Source organism: Pistacia vera, unplaced genomic scaffold (assembly GCF_008641045.1).
Source record: "Pistacia vera cultivar Batoury unplaced genomic scaffold, PisVer_v2 Contig208, whole genome shotgun sequence".
In the NCBI taxonomy this organism is placed as follows: domain Eukaryota; kingdom Viridiplantae; phylum Streptophyta; class Magnoliopsida; order Sapindales; family Anacardiaceae; genus Pistacia; species Pistacia vera.
In genome coordinates this window covers 800,043-818,511 of record NW_022196011.1, presented here as the reverse complement: position 1 = coordinate 818,511, position 18,469 = coordinate 800,043, and the positions used below count along the sequence as shown (strand labels likewise).

At 36.4% G+C, this 18,469-nt stretch overlaps 2 protein-coding genes across 2 annotated transcripts; both read right to left on the bottom strand.

The window, feature by feature from the left end:
* Nucleotides 1-8,906: 8,906 nt before the first annotated feature.
* LOC116129155 (uncharacterized mitochondrial protein AtMg00810-like) lies at nucleotides 8,907-9,365 on the bottom strand. The gene has a single exon (XM_031414909.1). The coding sequence runs from the start codon at nucleotides 9,363-9,365 to the stop codon at nucleotides 8,907-8,909; it is 459 nt and encodes a 152-aa protein (XP_031270769.1).
* Nucleotides 9,366-14,076: 4,711 nt separating this feature from the next.
* LOC116129125 (4-hydroxy-tetrahydrodipicolinate reductase 2, chloroplastic-like) lies at nucleotides 14,077-18,154 on the bottom strand. Its single transcript, XM_031414882.1, has 9 exons — nucleotides 18,128-18,154; nucleotides 17,802-18,026; nucleotides 16,672-16,909; nucleotides 16,042-16,175; nucleotides 15,874-15,948; nucleotides 15,441-15,542; nucleotides 14,847-14,956; nucleotides 14,651-14,738; nucleotides 14,077-14,407 (listed from the first exon to the last, which is right to left on the bottom strand). The coding sequence occupies exons 2-9, from the start codon at nucleotides 18,021-18,023 to the stop codon at nucleotides 14,339-14,341; spliced, it is 1,038 nt and encodes a 345-aa protein (XP_031270742.1). The 5' UTR covers nucleotides 18,024-18,026; nucleotides 18,128-18,154; the 3' UTR covers nucleotides 14,077-14,338.
* Nucleotides 18,155-18,469: the final 315 nt, after the last annotated feature.

Genomic DNA, 18,469 nt, shown 5'->3' with positions numbered 1-18,469 from the left:
CTTAGCAACTCTAACATCCTTGATTCGGATTTGCTGGAAGTGTTCCTCGAACTCATCAACCCGATAAGCTTTTGCTGCCATGTAGTATGTCTGAAGGAGGCCAGCACACTTAAACTTTTGTTTTATGTTCTCACCAAGGTGCCTCATACAGAATCCGTGATGTGCTTGACGGTAAATAGTGGCAATCCCCTTCTTTATAGAGTTGTGCCTATCGGATATTATGCACAACTCGTCAGTGTCAGGCACTATCGTACGTAACTGCTGAAAAAACCAAGTCCACGACTCGTCATTCTCAGAGTCAACCACACACCATGCAACAGGATATGTGTGATTCTCGCTGTCCTGTGCAGTGGCCACCAACAATGTACCTCCATACTTTCCCGTTAGAAAGCAACCATCAACAGCCAACACCTTTCTCATGTTTACAAAACCCCTTATAGCAGAACCATAAGCAACAAAAAAATATTTAAACATCATATTCCTGTCCCACTTCAAAGCCGTCTTGCTACCTTGGTTTGTCAACTCAAGCATATAACGGTACGCTTCTAATACTGCGTACCCGTGCTCCGGCGTGCCCCTCACAAAATCTTGTGCATGTTGTCTCCCTTTCCAACATTTCCAGTAACTAACAGCACATCCCAACTCTGTGCGCACAAGTCTCTGAATGTCTTTAGGAGATGGACCTTTCCCTTCGACGAACCGACTTTTGACAAATTGTCCAATAACATCAGCGGACGCTTGTCGATGCTCACCTGAAATATGTCCCAAACCACATGTGTGCTCACGGGTATATGTGCTAAGAATAAACTTTTCCGACTCCGCCAACCTTCTACAATAAACCCGCCACTTGCAATTTCGGTCACGACATGCAACCGTCACAGCCAATGAATTTGACTTTTTGGTGATGAACTCAAAATTACCTTTCACAGCAACAAGTTTTAGCTTCCTCACCACTTCCTCTTTGTTGTCAAATAAATACCCTATGTGCAACTCCGATCCATCCGTAAAAACATGAGCTGATTCACTAGTACCTCCAATTGCCCTCTCTGAACCTGCATAAACGACCATGGTGTTCTCTTCCTCACAATCTACGCCTTCTGCATAATCTGTATTTAAAGGAATCTCTACATCTGTGGGAACATCTACGAGGTCCTCCTCCTCAACATTTTCATTCTGCCCCCCATCACCAACCTCTTCTACAGTGTCCTCCTCACCGCTCAATTCACCATCTACTCTTGATTTTTCAACTAACAAATCATTGGCCTCGTAGCTCAAATTAAAACCAGGCAAATCTCCACCTACTTCCTCGTTATCCCTTTCCTTTGAACCAACTTCGAACGGTTTTTCTACAAGAGAAACCCTTAAAATCGGCCTTGAACCATTATCGGCCACATCAATCATATATAACTTCACACTTTCATCTGACTTTAATGTAACAGGAGGTACCTTATAATGTTCGGGAACTCTGCTTAAAACATACTTCACAACTATATCACTACGCAAGCAACTCAAATTACCTCTTCTAATTATTTCATCAATCAACTCATCAAAACTAACCTTTGTGCTCATAGCAATTGGTATAGCTTCTTTGCTCTTCCCAATCCACTGCCAGCCACGTGCTTCCTCCACCCACTCACCAAAATATTCAACACCCAAAACAACTTGTCCCATGTGTAATAATAGCTTAAGCGATCATGGTTATTTATACTAGATCGCTTAAGCGATACAATTGATCGCTTAAGCGATCCAGTATAAATAACCATGATCGCTTAAGCGATCTTATGCCATTTACTGATCGCTTAAGCGATCTGCTCCTATACACCAGACTTTTACCTGATCGCTTAAGCGATCTATCTGCTACATTACCAGACCTACCAGATCGCTTAAGCGATCCATCATACCCAGAACACATTTTCAGTCATCTCCACCTACAATCGATTCCATCGTACCCATAACACATACCCAGAACAAATTTTCAACAAATTTCACTCCTTTCAACTTGCATTACATCAAACACAACCCAACAACCTAAACAACTAAATCAAAATCATACCCCAAACCCCATCCATTATTAAATCTTTGTAAATCTAAATATAAAATGTAAAAAAGAGATACACATACTTAGAGGAAATGTCAGGAGGAGGAGGAGGGGGATCTTTGGCGGAGAAGATGTTAATGGTGGAGGAAGAATAAAGTGTTAATGGCAGAGGAACAAGAAGATATAGAGGAATAAGGAAGAAGAAGATGTAGAGGAAGGAGGAAGAAGAAGAAGATGCAAAGGAATGAGGAAGAAGAAGAAGATGTAGACGAAGCTAAGAAGAAGAGAAGAAGATGCAGAGGTAGAGATGCGTTAATGGCGGGAAGGTNCCATGAATGGTTTAGGAAGTTGTTGACGATGGGCACGTGGCTTGAGGACTCAGTGAGTTATTTTTGCTTAAGTTTCCTTAATTTTGTCTATGTTTTCCATACTTATGTTGTTGTTTTTATTTGATGTAGCACATCGATGAGATATTGGCACTGATGAGGCTACGATAGACTACTAATGGTGATCTATTGTATCCCGACTGTGCCATCACTGATGTGGCATTTGGCCAAAGGCTGGTTTTGGCATATCGCACTTTACTTAAAAATGTCGTTGCTAGTGGTGCAGTAAAAGGACCGAAGCGAAAAAGATTGGCCCCGGTACAGTTGGATTGCATTCCTGATGATTTTCATTTTGATGACAAAATTATGCAGTATATACGGGGGGATCAGCCCAAATATGGCCGCAGTTGGGCCTTTGTTAAAAGAGTGTACTACATCATCCTCGTCAAAGAGATGCACTGGATAGCAGTCATTGCGCATCTAGAGGAGGGGTTGCTGAAGATCCTTGACTGCAACCCCACTATTTGTCGAGACAAGCAGTTGCAGGTGGAGTTAGAGCCACTGTCCAGGTTGTTCCTGCGGCTGTTGCGTGACAACGGGATGTTTGGGCACTTGGGTGATGAAGTACTAACCAGAAAGTGGCCAATTAAGCGCTTTACCGGCCCAATAAATGAGTCAAGGTAACTTCTGTATAAAACTAACTTATATAATACAATTGTTCTATAAGTTTTTCTAATACTAATGTCTCTTCCTATTGTAGTGCTGAATGTGGGGTATATGTCCTGAAATTCATTGAGTTCGACATGACCAACACCCCGATGGATGGGTTGAATGACGAAACAATGAGAGACTGTTGGGAGGGCTAGGCTGTCGACTGCCGGGAGGGCTAGGCTGTCGACTGCCGGGAGGGCTGGGCTGTCGACTGCTTCCATGGGCAGATGGATCCGCTTTGAGTGAGCAAAACCCAATAAAAAGGTATGAAAGTTGGACTTTGAATTTTGTAGTTTATGTGATGTCGATGTTGATACTTGGGTTGTGGTGCTGATGCTGCAGGTGTCATGCTTATATGGAGCTTTACCGAAAGACACGATTTGTGATGAACTTCTCACCTACACACACTGTAACTTATTTACGTGTTTTTTTTTTATTTACAAAAGTTGACGTGTCTGCAGGTTCCTGGCAAACAATGAGAGGAAACTTCCCAAACAAAGGCTGGTTGGCAAGAGGAGATGAGGCATCTACAAAAAAGGCTGCTGGGAAGGCATGGTACAAAACAATGATCTCAGAGAGGTTGCTGGCAGTGTGTAGGAAATTTTTGTAAAGAATTGGATCTGACATTTGGGAGATAATTTTTTTTGTCCATATAAGATATCTCATTAGTAGGTTGAATTTACTATGTATGGTGTGATCATTTGCTTCACCCAAGCCGGATAATGGTTTTTTAGCGTTTTGTTTCATTTTGTGTATCACTACAACGTGTGATATACTGGTGTGATTATTTGATTCACCCAAGTTGGGGCTAATGGTTAGCTTGTCTATATATTTCGATATTTGCCGCATCCCATGCCTATTTTTTATTTTCTGTTTCGATTACATTGATGTCTCCTATATTTTGATTTGTGATGAATTTGATTGATACAAATTCTTTTCGGATTTTGGGAGGGAAATGAGTGATGTACAAATGTTTCCCAAATGACTAAAGACTTTTCCAGATATGATCGCTTAAGCAATCTAAAATCGCTTAAGCGACAGAAACTCTATGAGGAAGCATCGCTTAAGCGATACGTCTGGGCAGATGTTCATTCTGCCTTGATAAAGATCGCTTAAGCGATCGTATATCGCTTAAGCGACAGAGACTCATTTAGGAAGCATCGCTTAAGCGATACATAAGATCGCTTAAGCGATTACCCATCTGGGTAGATGTTCATTCTGCCTTGATAAAGATCGCTTAAGCGATCCTATATCGCTTAAGCGACAGAGACTCGTTTAGGAAGCATCGCTTAAGCGATACATAAGATCACTTAAGCGATTACCCATCTGGGCAGATACATTCTGCCTTGGCCAAGATCGCTTAAGCGATCCAAAATCGCTTAAGCAACAGAGACTCATTTAGGAAGCATCGCTTAAGCGATACATAAGATCGCTTAAGCGATCATAGATCTGGGCAGATGCATTCTGCCGTGGCCAAGATCGCTTAAGCGATCAAGAGTGTTTTACGGAAATCGCATAAGTGATACAAATCGATCGCTTAAGCGACCAGGAGTAAAAGCAATGAATCGCTTAAGCGATACATGAGATTGCTTAAGCGATCATAGATCTGGTCAGATTCATTCTGCCTTGTCCACGATCGCTTAAGCGATTTAGATCGCTTAAGCGATCAGGAGTGTTTTGCGAAAATCGCTTAAGCGATACAAGTGGATGGCTTAAGCGATTTTCGATATGGGCATCTGCCACGAGCTAGATCTCTTAAGCGATTACCGATCACTTAAGCGATTAGCGAGCAGGAGTAAAAGCAACGAATCTCTTAAGTGTTCCTATGTATTCGGACATTATTTATTGTATTTCAGAGCATCGGTTTAGCGATTAACACTATGCTAAACATATAGGGTTTACGATTCNATATGACCATTTCCGGAGAGAAGAAATCAACTAATCCTTGCCACCGCTTCTGCTTTCGAACACACGACCATTGCACGGCTACTAGAGTCGATTCCAGCATGACAAGCCCCAGGCAATCGTACTACCACCAACTTGAAAGGCTTCTATTGATCGTGTCATCGCTAAGGCTGAAAGTTTCAACGATCATGTTGTTGCCGATTGTAAGACCACCACAAAAGGCCTCTGCTGATATACATTAATTCCGCAAGGTTGATGTATAGATTTTTAATCCAGCAATTTGTAAGTAGTTATGTAACATCATGTCCTCATGCTAGGTAAATATAATATTTATTTAAATTTTGCTATTTATGTTGTCTCTTATTAAAGAGTAATGTTATGCGTACTCACAGATCTTACTAACCATCTTCGTAACCTTTGTTAAAATTATATATGATACACATACTATGCTTATGGTACCCGTACTATGCTTTATATTTACAAAGGTTAGTACGCTGATTAGTAAACTCGTAAGTACGCATAGTATTATTGCTTATTAAAACTGATTTATTTGAATCTATTAGAAATTGAATTGGTGTTATTGTCTTCTACAAAGCGTATCAAGGTGCAACATATATCGAATGGAGGACGGGGGTAATGTTTCCTATTGGGTATATTCATGCATGCGACATCTTCTTCAATTACTTGTGGTCATAAGGCTTTAGCACGCAATCAACTGAAATTTTAATTTTGACAAAGCACAGTTTATTGTTTTTTTAATTTAATTATTTTTAGCATTCATTCCACATGTAGGCCAGTTGATGTTTGTTCTAAACAATGATTTTGGGTAGTCATAGCTACTTTGAAAATTTCATCTGTTCCCTAAAGAATTTACCCATTTTTATATACAGATAATTATCTGTTCCTGATGAAGTCGTTCCTCCAGTCACAGGGTCCATTGCTTTATATTAATTAATTGGGTAATACTGTAGTATTTTTTTTTTTTTGGATAAATCCTGAAATTGAATATAAAGAATAAAAAATTACAAACACCAGGGAAGCTCCCCTGAGACCAAGAGAACAACTTGAACATTCAAGAATTCACCTCAACAAAGGCCCAGAGACACTAGGCCTAACCAAGGCCCATAACAAAAACCAAACACTAAGCTAAGAAACTATACAAAAAAAACAAGCAGCTAATCAAATCATAGGCTCCCAAAACACCAAAGCCCACATCATTCAGGCCGAACCATTAATCCAGCTAATCCAGTTATTTACCTTTCAAACCATCAGCGGACGGATNATCCTAATTAAGCACTAATTACCCTTAATCAATAATATGGCTATTTAGTTAACACTTTAAAACTTGATAGCCTTTTAATTAAATGCAAACTTGAGATGTCCTTCTAGTAAACTGCCCCTAAGAACAAACAGCAACAGGGGGGCTATTTCAACAGTAATAGCGGGAAGGAGGGGAGCAATATCTTTGATTTGGGTTTGTGCTAAAATGCAACAATTTTAGGTTATTGGGGACAAAGGATAATTTTTGAAAGATTACTCAATGCCTTCATTAATCCTAATTAAACCATGATTATTATTTAATTGTTATTAGTTAGTTTTAATAAAAAATAAGGTCATTTAGTAAAGATTGAAAAACTACAAGACCTTTTAATTAAATTCAAAGCCAATATGGCCTTTTAATCATTTGCCCCGAAACATTATGTGGATGTTCGAGGGGAGAATAGCTATTTCCCACTCAAGGTTTAGTGAAAGTTCAGAGCATCTAACAGTTTTCTTTTTCACACAGGAATATGGGAAAATAACAGGTTCGTCCCTAATAGTTGGCTTAATTTCTTATAAAAAAAATTTGTAACACTTTAGTCCCTACAGTTTAGGGATGGGCGCGGGGCTGGGGATTTGGGGTCCCTGTACCCATACCCAACTCCTTAGGGGTTCATCCATCCCTGGGACAAGGATGTCGGGGAATCCCCAACCTCTCCTCATGGGGATGGGATGGTGTCCATCCCCAGAATTGCGGGTATTAATCCTTATGGGGATTTTCCCCCGGCGGGAGTAATCCTCAGTTGGGAATTTTCCCCAAATGGCTAATGAGAATTATTTTAAACTTTTTTTTTTGCTATTGATTTTGTATAATTCTCCTAAAATGTTCCCAAAATTTAGATAATTTACTTAGAAGAGAAATTCAGTTACTTAGTTTATGTTATAGTGCAATAAATTTACTAATCTTTAAGGGATTAATTAATTGCTTAATAAATTTGTAATTAATTATGTAATTACAATGTCATTAGATTATTAAATAATTAAATTGTATTGAATTAATTGACTAAATTTTAAAACATTATATAGAATATCAAAATTAAAGATCAAGATTGATATTTGATAACTCATAAATTATAATCAATTATTTGATTTAATTACTTTTTTAATGAAAAAGATTTAAGGAATGAGAAACTATTAATGTAATTTATGACTAATTAATAAAAATAAAAATCAAGATTGATACATCATACATCATTGCATCAGGTCTTAGTAAACCATTGAATAAAAATAAAACAATGTTAGTAAAATGTATGACTAATTAATTGATTAAAAAGACATGATAATAGAATTTGTGTAAAATAAAACAATATTAATAAATAATTTATTTATTTATTAGAAAGATAACAAAATTTGTGCAATTTGATATTTATTTTTCTAATATAGATTTCTCCTAAAATGTTCCTAAAGTTTAGATAATACTTAGAAGAGAAACTCAATTACCTTAGTTGATGTAATAGTACAATAATTCAACAATTCAACATCATGAACATAACAATATGATTAAACTAAACTATTAAAAATAGTTAAAAAAATTAATATAACCATATGATTAAACCAGATTTAGATTTATTGCCCCTCTTTGGATCTAATATGGTAAAATAAATTCTAAATTTAAGAAACTATATTACATAATATTCATCTTATTTAAAATAAGTTGAATTGTATTTCTGATAATTTATAAAATTTTGAAATATATCTTGTTCACATTTAGTTAAAGATAATAAATGATGTAATTTAATACTGTGAAGCATTGAAGAAGATACTTGGACTTTTAAGTCATATTGCTTTCATTCAAATTAATAATCAAATGATGAAATGATATCTAAATTATATAAACAGTCTTAGATTAATAATATTTATTAATCTAATATAAGATGAAATGACTAAATTGCATGTATATGTATTGGAATACTAAATATAAGACCTATTTTATATTTCATTTAGATATATAATAATATATACATTAGATATATAATAATAATATTACATTATTGTATAAAAGAAGGTGTTGGGCTACAATTTTTGGGGGCGGGTTGGGGATGGCATGGAGCAGGGTTTTCACGAGGCAGTCGGGGGCAACATGGGTCAGGGTTTTATGGGGCTTTTTAACAGAATGGTTCGAATTTTCCTCTCTTTTGAGAAGGTCTTTCATTATATAGGCAAGACTGCCAGTTATACAACGAAACTTAAATCTGTACATGCTAATTACACAGAGTGATTTTAGGAAGCTATACATGGTAAGCTAAATCCCCTCTCTTATTAATGAGAGCATATACAACCTAGATTAATAGCTATTAACAAGGCATAATTTATGGCCTTCTATTGACATCCCCCCTCAAATTGATGCGGGTTATCCATAAGCATCAATTTGTTTGTAAGAAAATTATGTCGTTGCCGTGTGAGAGCCTTGTTGAAAATATCTGCCACTTGAAGATTTCTAGACACATGAGGAAGAGAGATATTCTGAGCTTCAAACGTCTCACGGATGAAGTGGCAATCAACCTCGATATGTTTAGTGCGTTCATGGAAGATGGGATTGGCTAAAATGTGAATGGCGCTAGTATTATCTGCATGAAGAGAATAAGACCACTTGGAGAAAAGCCAAGTTAAACCAATAGCCCTTGGAGCCAAAGTATCTTAGCGCAAGCTTGGGACATGGCCCTATATTCGGACTCAGTAGAGGACTTAGAAACACGGTCTTGTTTCTTGCTTTTCCAAGAAATAAGAGCCGGATCAAGAAACATACACCAACCCATAGTAGAACGTCGAGTGTGACTACACCCGGCATAATCAGCATCACTATATGCTACAAGATCAAGTGAAGTACTAATAGGATAGGAAAGTCCCCGCAAAGCTGTGCCATGGACATAGCGAATGATTCGTCGAATTGCAGCCATATGAAGGTGCCGAGGAGAAACCATGAACTGACTAACTTGTTGGACTACATAGGAAATATCAGGTCTATTAATTGTAAGAAAAACCAAGCTGCCAACCAGCGTACGATAGGCTACAGGGTCTGACAACAAGTTACCCTCTTCTTTGCGCAACTTGAGATTAAGTTCCATAGGAGTATCAAGAGGGTTAGAGTCCTAGAGACAAGCAGCAGCCACCAAATCCTGGGCATACTTGTGCTGTGACAGAAAAATACCATGTGAAGCAGCAGTAATTTCTAGACCAAGAAAAAATGTAAGAGATCCCAGATCCTTCATGTGAAAAGAGTCTTGTAAATACTGCTTTAATTGGGAGATCAGAACCGAATCAGTACCCGTGATGATTATGTCGTCAACATACACCAAGAGAATGACAACATCAATCTCACTTTTGCGAAGAAACAAAGATGCATCATACTTGCTTTTGAGAAAAGCAAACTTGAGTAGGGTAGAAGTAAATTTCTCATACCATGCACGAGGGGCCTGTTTGAGACCATACAAGGAACGATGCAACTTGCACACTGCTGAAGTAGGGGTGGAAAGTAAACTTGCAGGAGGACGCATATAAACATCTTCCTTTAGATCCCCGTGAAGAAAGGCGTTCTTCACATCTATTTGGTGCAAACCCCAATTTTGAGAAGTGGCAATAGCCAAAATTGTGCAGATGGTGGTCATTTTGAAAAGTTTCCTTGTAATTTACTCCGTATTCTTGATTATTTCCACGAGCTACTAAGCGGACTTTGTACCTATCCAAACTACCATCAGACTTAACCTTAATAGAATAGACCCACTTACATCCAAGTGGAGTCACACCTGTAGGACAATCCACCACTTCCCAAGTCTTATTAGCCTTAAGAGCATATAGTTCCTCTTGTATGGCCTGCTACCAGCATTTCTCTTTAACTACCTGTGAGTAACCAGTAGGAATAGCAATAGAAGATAGAAGATAGAGTGGAAGAAAGTGTAGAAGTAGTAGTACCTACCATAAGTGACGGGAAACCATAACGGTCAGGAGGACCAGATACTCTAGAGGAGCGGCGCAAAGGATTAGATGGCAAGACAGGAACAGAAAGAGGCAATACTGGAGGTCTCCACTAGTATACCATGTCTGGCTGGAACCTTTCAATCTGAGTACTAGGAGCACTAAAAGTGTCATCAAAAGAAGGCAAGAAACCAATGGAAGACTCCAATGAGGAAGACATAGGAAAAAAACATTGATTTTCAAAGAAGAGCACATTCCTTGAAACACAAACCCGATAAGAGTTTGGATCATAGCATAAATAACCCTTTTGTGTGACATTATATCCCAAGAAGGCACAACGGATGGATTGGGCAGAAAGCTTGTTTCTGTCCAGTGGGGGAAGATGTATAAATCATACACACCAAAAAATGTGAAGATTTGTATAGGTAGGATTGCAATGATAAAGCCTGAAATATAGAGACTCGAAATTCAAAACTTGGGAAGGAAGTCTATTTATAAGAAAGGTTGTTGTGGTAAGTGCTTCAACCCAAAAGTTAAGAGGAACCGAAGACTCAATGAGCATGGTCCGGACAACATCTAAAAGATGATGATTCTTTTGTTTACCTACTCCATTTCATTATGGAGTATATGGATAAGAACGTTGAGAGATAATACCTTTAGATTGCAAGAAAGATTGGAACTCATGTGACATATATTCCCCACCCGAGTCGGACCGAAGAATTTTAACAGTAGCTGAAAATTGAGTTTCAACAAGAGCTAAGAACAATTTGAACATATGAAAAACTTCTGATTTGTGTCGCAAGAAATAAACCCATGTATATCTGTTGTAGTCATCGATAAATGTCACAAAATATTTGTTTTGGGCATGAGAAATAATAGGAGTAATACCCTAGACATCACTATGAATGATCTTAAAACTGTGGGTGGCTTTACTTCCTTCAAAAGGAAAGGGTAAAGTCTTACTTTGCCAAGTTTACAAGTTGCACAATCAAGAAACACAGTGGAAGATGAATGCTCTTTATTATTCAATAAACCAGATTTCAACAAATAAGATAGAATCCTAGAATTAGGATGACCAAGACGCTTATGCCAGACTTCATTTGACACTCTAGACTTATCACAAAGTAAAGATAGTATAGAGAAAGAAGGTAAGCTTCGTGGAACATGTAGTTATAGAGAAAAGAGATGTCTATGCGTAAGGCCCTTTGCTATCAACTGCCCTGACATCTGATCCTGCACAACACAACCACCATGAGTAAAATGTACATCATAATTTTGGTCCACAAGCTGGCCAACAGAAACTAAATTCACAGAGAGATTAGGTGATACAAGAAAATCCTTAAAGGAAGAAGATACATCACCAACTGCCACAATGGGTAGAGCACTACCATTGTCTATTTGAATATGTGAAGAGCCACAATATTCTCTGACATTACTTAAACCATGGAGAGAATTAGTCATATGATTAGAAGCGCCCGAGTCTAAGATCCAAGAGGGAGATGAAGAACCAGTACCTTGAAGACCCAATGCTGAAAATGCACTCACAATCATTTCTTGCACCGTTTCTCGAGTTAGAAAAGGTGCTAGAGGATGTAAAGCAACAACAGAAATGGCAGCAGTAGCAGCAGGCATAGCTGGCTGTAAGTCACCAGTAACAACAGCATGATAGTCATTGTTGGAGCATGAAGGACGAATAATACAGTCCTTAATAATGTGCCCTGGCTGCTTGCAGTAATTACAAAATTTCTAAGGACAGTTAGGGGCAATATGGCCATATTTCTTGCAACTATAGCATTGTGTGGTGCTCATGTCACGACCCTTCCCCTTGCCATGAGCAGCATAGGCAACAGAGACAGTAGTAGAAGCAACACGAGATTGCTCCGTAATATTCTGAGTATTGAGGCATTGTTCCTTACGCAAGAGTTCTCCAAAACAGGCCTCCAAAGTTGGAACAGGATCTCTATTTACTAGAGAGGCACGAATAGATTCAAAATCAGGCCTTAATTTCATTAGAAATTGGTCTCTTTGGCTGGTTTTGTGTACATGTTGTACTGCCTCCAATCCTTCTATAAAGACCTTGGTTATAACAAGGTCGGAATAATCACTCCACAAAGTCAGAAAACCAAAGTAGTAGTCTTGAACTGATAGATCCCCTTGAGTATGGTTAGCAATGGCCAACTTAAGCTGGAAGCGCCTAGCATTGTTGTCTTGGTTATAGACTTGCTTGAGATAATTCCACATAGCCTTTGTAGACCTATGAGGACGCAGAGAAGGAATCAGATGTGGCTCCATAGAACCAAGAATCCAGGACATGATTTGATTATCTTTGGCATCCAAGCTGCCTTGTTGGCCATTGACCTTTCTGTAGTAGATCCCCCATTGTTGTTGCCATCTATATGTCCTTATAGCGTTTTACCCTTGAGAAAGGTCTCTAATTGAAACTCCCAAGCAGCATAATTTTTGCCAGTGAATCTGACACAAACATTATCTGACTTCTCCATAAGTACTGAGGCTATGACTAAGAAAACTAGGATTGAGATTTCTTAGAGCCTGGCTCTGATACCATAACAAAATGGTTCGAATTTTCCTCTTTTCTGAGAAGGTCTTTCATTATATAGGCAAGACTGTCAGTTATACAAGGAAACTTAAATTTATACATGCTAATTACACAGAGTGATTTTAGGAAGCTATACATAGTAAGCTAAATCTCCTCTCCTATTAAATATTAATGAGAGTATATACAGCCTAGATTAATAGCTATTAACAAGGCATAATTTATGGCATTCTATTGGTCCTTGTCGGGGAAAAATAACCCCCATCAACCCCCCGCCCCCCCAGGTGCGGGGATTTTTTCTTGTCCAGCCCTGGCTCATCACCCAATAAATTCAGGTAATCAACGCCCATCTCTACTACAGTTTGTTGATAGTGACCAAGAAGTTACTAATAATATAATAAGGACTGAAACGTTACAGAAAAATTTTATAAGGCTAAAGAATTAAGCCAAACCTTATGAACGACATTGTTATTTTTCCCAGGGGAAAATTACATAAACATACTTCAAGTTTATTGGAAAGAAATGATTTACTCATTGCTGGAAAACTAACAATAATCTACCAAAATTAAACTCTTCTCAAGTTAAAATTAAAAGGAAAGGGGTAAAGAGTCATTTTATATTTACTTCTTTTCAAATCCCTAAATTACCCTCATTTTCATCATAAGAACCCGAAATAACCGTCATTAGAAAACCCCAATTAGAAATTAACTTTAAATTAGAATTTTCTCCTTTAGATTAATTTAAAAGGACAAAAAGAAATATATTTTACCTCAAACTCTAATTTCTTGACTAAACTCTAATTCCTTTATTTTAGATCAAATTTTTTGTTTAAAATCTATTTGAATTAAATGAAAGAAATTATTCCAAGAGTAAATTTTAATTTCAACAATAATTCATTTTGCTAGGTGGAATTATGTACAATGAATTAACAAACCACCAAATGATAATTCAATTATGCAGAGGCACTTACAATATTTGTAATAATTCCAATAACACCTTTATGTCTCAAATTGTTTAGGGCCTATTTAACATAAAATTTATTTACCTTTTTTTTTTTTTTTTTTTAATTAAGTAAACAACGAGCCATTATGCAATGAATTATGTAATATTTTTATTAAAAATAAAAAAAATCCTTCGGATTGAAGATATTCTGAAGCTAATGAAGTGATTCAAAAGATTGCTACATTGCCTTTTATCTTTGTCTTTGCCAATTGTTTGGATTGAACATATCCTAAGCTAATGATTGTAATATAATTTAGATTATAAAGTTTGAATACAATATAAATACTTGCTTTGAAAATTTGTATATTGTTGTTTGTTTGTTTATTGTCTAGTGTTATACATTCCAAATTTATATCCCAATTTATATCATATTGTTTTAGTACTACACATCAAGAATCACACAGCTCACTAAAACGATATCATACCACTTTGTATGCTAAAATAAATAAATATACTTTTAAGGGCAAAACATTTATTCAAAACCCCCTTCAATATGTCCATAATATTACTAGGCATCTTGAGCTGTATTCTATACCAATACAAACAACGCTAGGCACCAAAAACAAAATTTTACCGCATGTTTCCCTCCCGCAAGACATCTATCATATTGTAAATCCGCTTGTTGGCCTGCGACTGAACCTGTTTTTACATGACGGTTAAAAATCAAAATAGTAATTAAGAAGGCATCATCATACTAATCTGAGCTGAAAAACTGAAGATCATTATGGTTGAAATTATGAACTCCCACAATAAAACCGAACTTCATAAGAAATTTGATTCATATGTTTTATCAGATGATAAGAATACAATATAATGTGTTATTATAAGATCATGTGAAGTAAAATATAGTAAAAAATAGGCAATGAATGAAAGTATTAGTACCTTTTTAGAAAGGAAAATCACAGCATCAATAGTACCCTCGGCATATATTGATCTACCACAAACATTATGCTGAAACTCAAAAGAAACTCTGCAAAAGAGAGGAGGAATAGTCAGTTGATGCTCAGTTAAGATCAGAGTGACGAATTATATTCCTGGCCAAAAAGAAAAAAGAAATGAGAAGGATGCTTGTTATTACGTTTGGTCAGGTGAGGTGAGGTGATACATATGGAAAGCATGACCAGCCAAATGCTCCTCTGGAACTCCCACCATCTCAATTTGTTGCTTGGGATCCCGGATCATTTGTATCTAATGGAAGTTTAATAAGGATGACAGATTCAGAAGCCAACAAAAAAAGAGATCCATGGTCAATAAAATAACATTCGGACTAGTAAATGGAAGTAATGCTGATTATTCAAAGACCAGCAAGATCTAGCGTTCCACAATTTCAATAAGAACAATATTCCAATCAACATAATGTCAGCATAAATCATTTGTCTTCCTTTAGCTCAAGTAGAAACCCATCCATCTGCATGTACACCAGATAGATATTGCAAAAGACATGGCTATTAGCATAGAGAGATTAAATATCCTTGTCAGACATAAATATCCATGTCAGACCTATGAGATAAGGCTCTATTTAAAGAGCATCGTTTTTGCTTCATTGCATTCTTACCATGAGGCAGCAATGCCATATCCATAAAATATTACAATATATAACTTGTAAAATGGTACACACGAGAAGTTCTAATATATTGAGTCACGATAAGATCTAGTATGTCATATAACACACCTGATCCATATCAAAAGAGACCCCCAGATTCTGAAAGCATGAAATAACAGCTTTGGCAGTTCCAGATGTGTCAACTTTGCTTGTTTGATGGGACTCCAATACCTTAATACAAAAAAGCATCAGCTACTAGCATTATTACATCAAGACACTTAATGAAACAACCAAGCTTCCTTTGATTTGTCAGGCTCATTTGGTTTAATAACAAAATATGATTAAAAAAAGAGTTATGTTTAGAATTTTAAGTTTGAAAACCGATGCAATGTGTGTAGGAGTCTGTGGCTGAGCGGCAGAGGTCTGCTAAGTGAATATGGTAACATAAAAGTTTCACTTTTACACTAATCATTACTCCTTACAACATATGCAATCCAAATGAAGACTAAAAAAAGATATTAAGGCTGTTTAATCCTATAACAATGCAGAAACAAAGAAGTACCTGAAGTGAATACCCAGAAAAGGCTCCAGGAAATTGCTTGGCCATTATTTCCATAGCTGCAAGGAATGCGACAACCTACCAAAGCAAAATTTATTAGGAAATTGAATACAATAAATCACAGAGCATCCAAGTATTTACAGTTTATTAAAGATGTAGGATTCACATTACCTGCTTTCCCATTTGCGGGGAGATCACAGCATAGACCTTTGAGTTTTCTACAGTCTTATACAACTTATCCCTATCTCCACCTGTGGTTCCCATAACAAAGGGCACTCCAACTTTTGAATAAAGCTCGGCGTTATCTACAATTTGCCAAAAGAACCACAAGAAATCAAACTAAAAATAGAGAACCTTCTATGCAACATAATGTTATATATAAACAATCAAATGAAGGCTGAATTAAACAAAATATATTGAACTAAGCTGGTCTAATGAATAATCAAAAATAAAATCAATGGCCTTTAGACTAATGATAGACCGTAAAGAAAACTTATAATTAGAACAATTAAGTCAAACCTGAACATAGTTAACAGGATGAAAAAAAAAAAAAAAAAAAAACACTAAATGGGTACCATTTATAAGAAAAAAATCATACCCCTTTCCCTTTTTTTTAGCATTTTCAAATGGTTCCTATGAACACTTCTGATTTACAACTTAAACAACTTAAATTGAATCCAATGACGTAGCCCATTTTATGGAAATAAACTACTAAATCTTGTCTTTCTTCTGCTAAACATCTAGCTTTCAACATTCAGATTACTTTTTCTTTTTCAAATAAACATAATCATGATTGGTTACCATTCACTGCACTGGGCACAGTGTAGTCCACCACGATCATGTTTGGATATTTATCAAAGACAGAAGCAAGGACACTTTCCCTGTCAGAAGGACCATGCACCAGAATCTCTTTCCCACATACTTCTATTGTTTGCCCAGATTCCTCTTCCGAGCCAAATGATGCAGGAACCAACTGAAGTCCTGTAGAATCTGCTGCCTTTATAACAGCCTTACCCATTTTTCCACTACAGCCATTAACCTGCAAATAAAGCAGTTCCAACACAAGAGGCAAGTCACTAATTCATTTTACAAAAGCACAACTATTGTCCTCAGTTAAATAGTCTCAAGATATGCAACATTGCTAATTTAGCAAGTTTAGAACAAGAATAAGAAAAAAATCATATTTGACTTCCTACATGTTCACGAAATTAGTGAGCAAAGGAATTAAGACTGAAATATCACTTAAACAGGGGGAGGCAAGAACTTGGAGTAGTGAAGCAATAAAGGAATAAATTGGAAATCGGTAATCTCCCAACCTTCTAGTGTTATTTTATTTGGGGATTTTTATTTGATGGCTGCTTTTGTAATTAGTTTTCAAGTCTCTAGTCAGGCTTTTTTGCACCTAGATTCTTGGGTTTGTTACCAGTTTAATCTTTCATCAATTTGCAGACAACTAGTTCACTTTCATGTATAGTGTACAATCTATTTATTAATAATACACTTTGTTTCCTATAAAAAATAGACATGGAATAACGTCAAAACCAAGCAATTACAGAATTAAAGTTTATCTTTATATATATATATATATATATATATCAGAACAATATCAATGATGTCTAAAACATGCTAGCTTCATTTTGGTTCTACATTCCTTATCCAAAAATAATGAATTAAATTCTGTTAGCCATTTTGGATGTGCTACTGAAATAGCCTTTCAATCTACATTTTCATTTATTCCACCCATTTCGTGGCATTTGGTGAAGTATTCTTAATGGTTTAACAACAGCTACGGATCCTTTCTGTATCCATACCGGTTTCTGTGGCACAAATTCAAAGCATGAAATAAAAAATGTAACAGATTCGCCATAAAGAACTCCACCAAAATTCAAACCCAACTTGATTGAAACCTTATAATCAGACAGTTGACATACCATGATAGGAATATTGAAGTTTTTTGAACTGGGCGTTTCCAACTCTTGAATTGGCTTAGTAGTTGAAGACATTGACAAAACTGCAGGAACCAAACATCTTGGTCTTGAGAAGACAACATTATTATTATTAACATTACCAAGACTACAACACTGTTTCTTGAAAATCTGTGTCTTCTCCAGCTGAGAAATGGCGCTGCAAGGAGCTTTAAGTAACAATGCCATCACCTGCTATATAAAAATTCATAAGAAAAACATGTCAGTTCGGTTGTTTATCAAGAAAACTAAGTGGGTTTTTATCAGAAAGCACAATAATTAAGGAATGTCACCTGGTTTAGAAGGATGAACTTGGGGTTCTGATGTCTCTTTGATGAGTTTTGAAAAAGGAAACGACTGGCTATTGAGGAAGAAAGAAATAAATTCTTAAAACCCTAAACACCGGGGTTTCTGTGAAGAGAATTTTGGGTTTTGGGTAAATTTTTTTTTTTTTTTTTTTAAATTCTATTTTTTATCCCCAACATTTGTGTTTTATGAAATGGGAAAATTAAATTTTAAAATAATAAATAAATTAAAATAATTTGTCTTGATGTAAAATATAAATAAATTTTTTCGTTTTTGAATATAAAATACAAAAAAATTTACATAGATACATTTTTAAAAAAATTAATAGA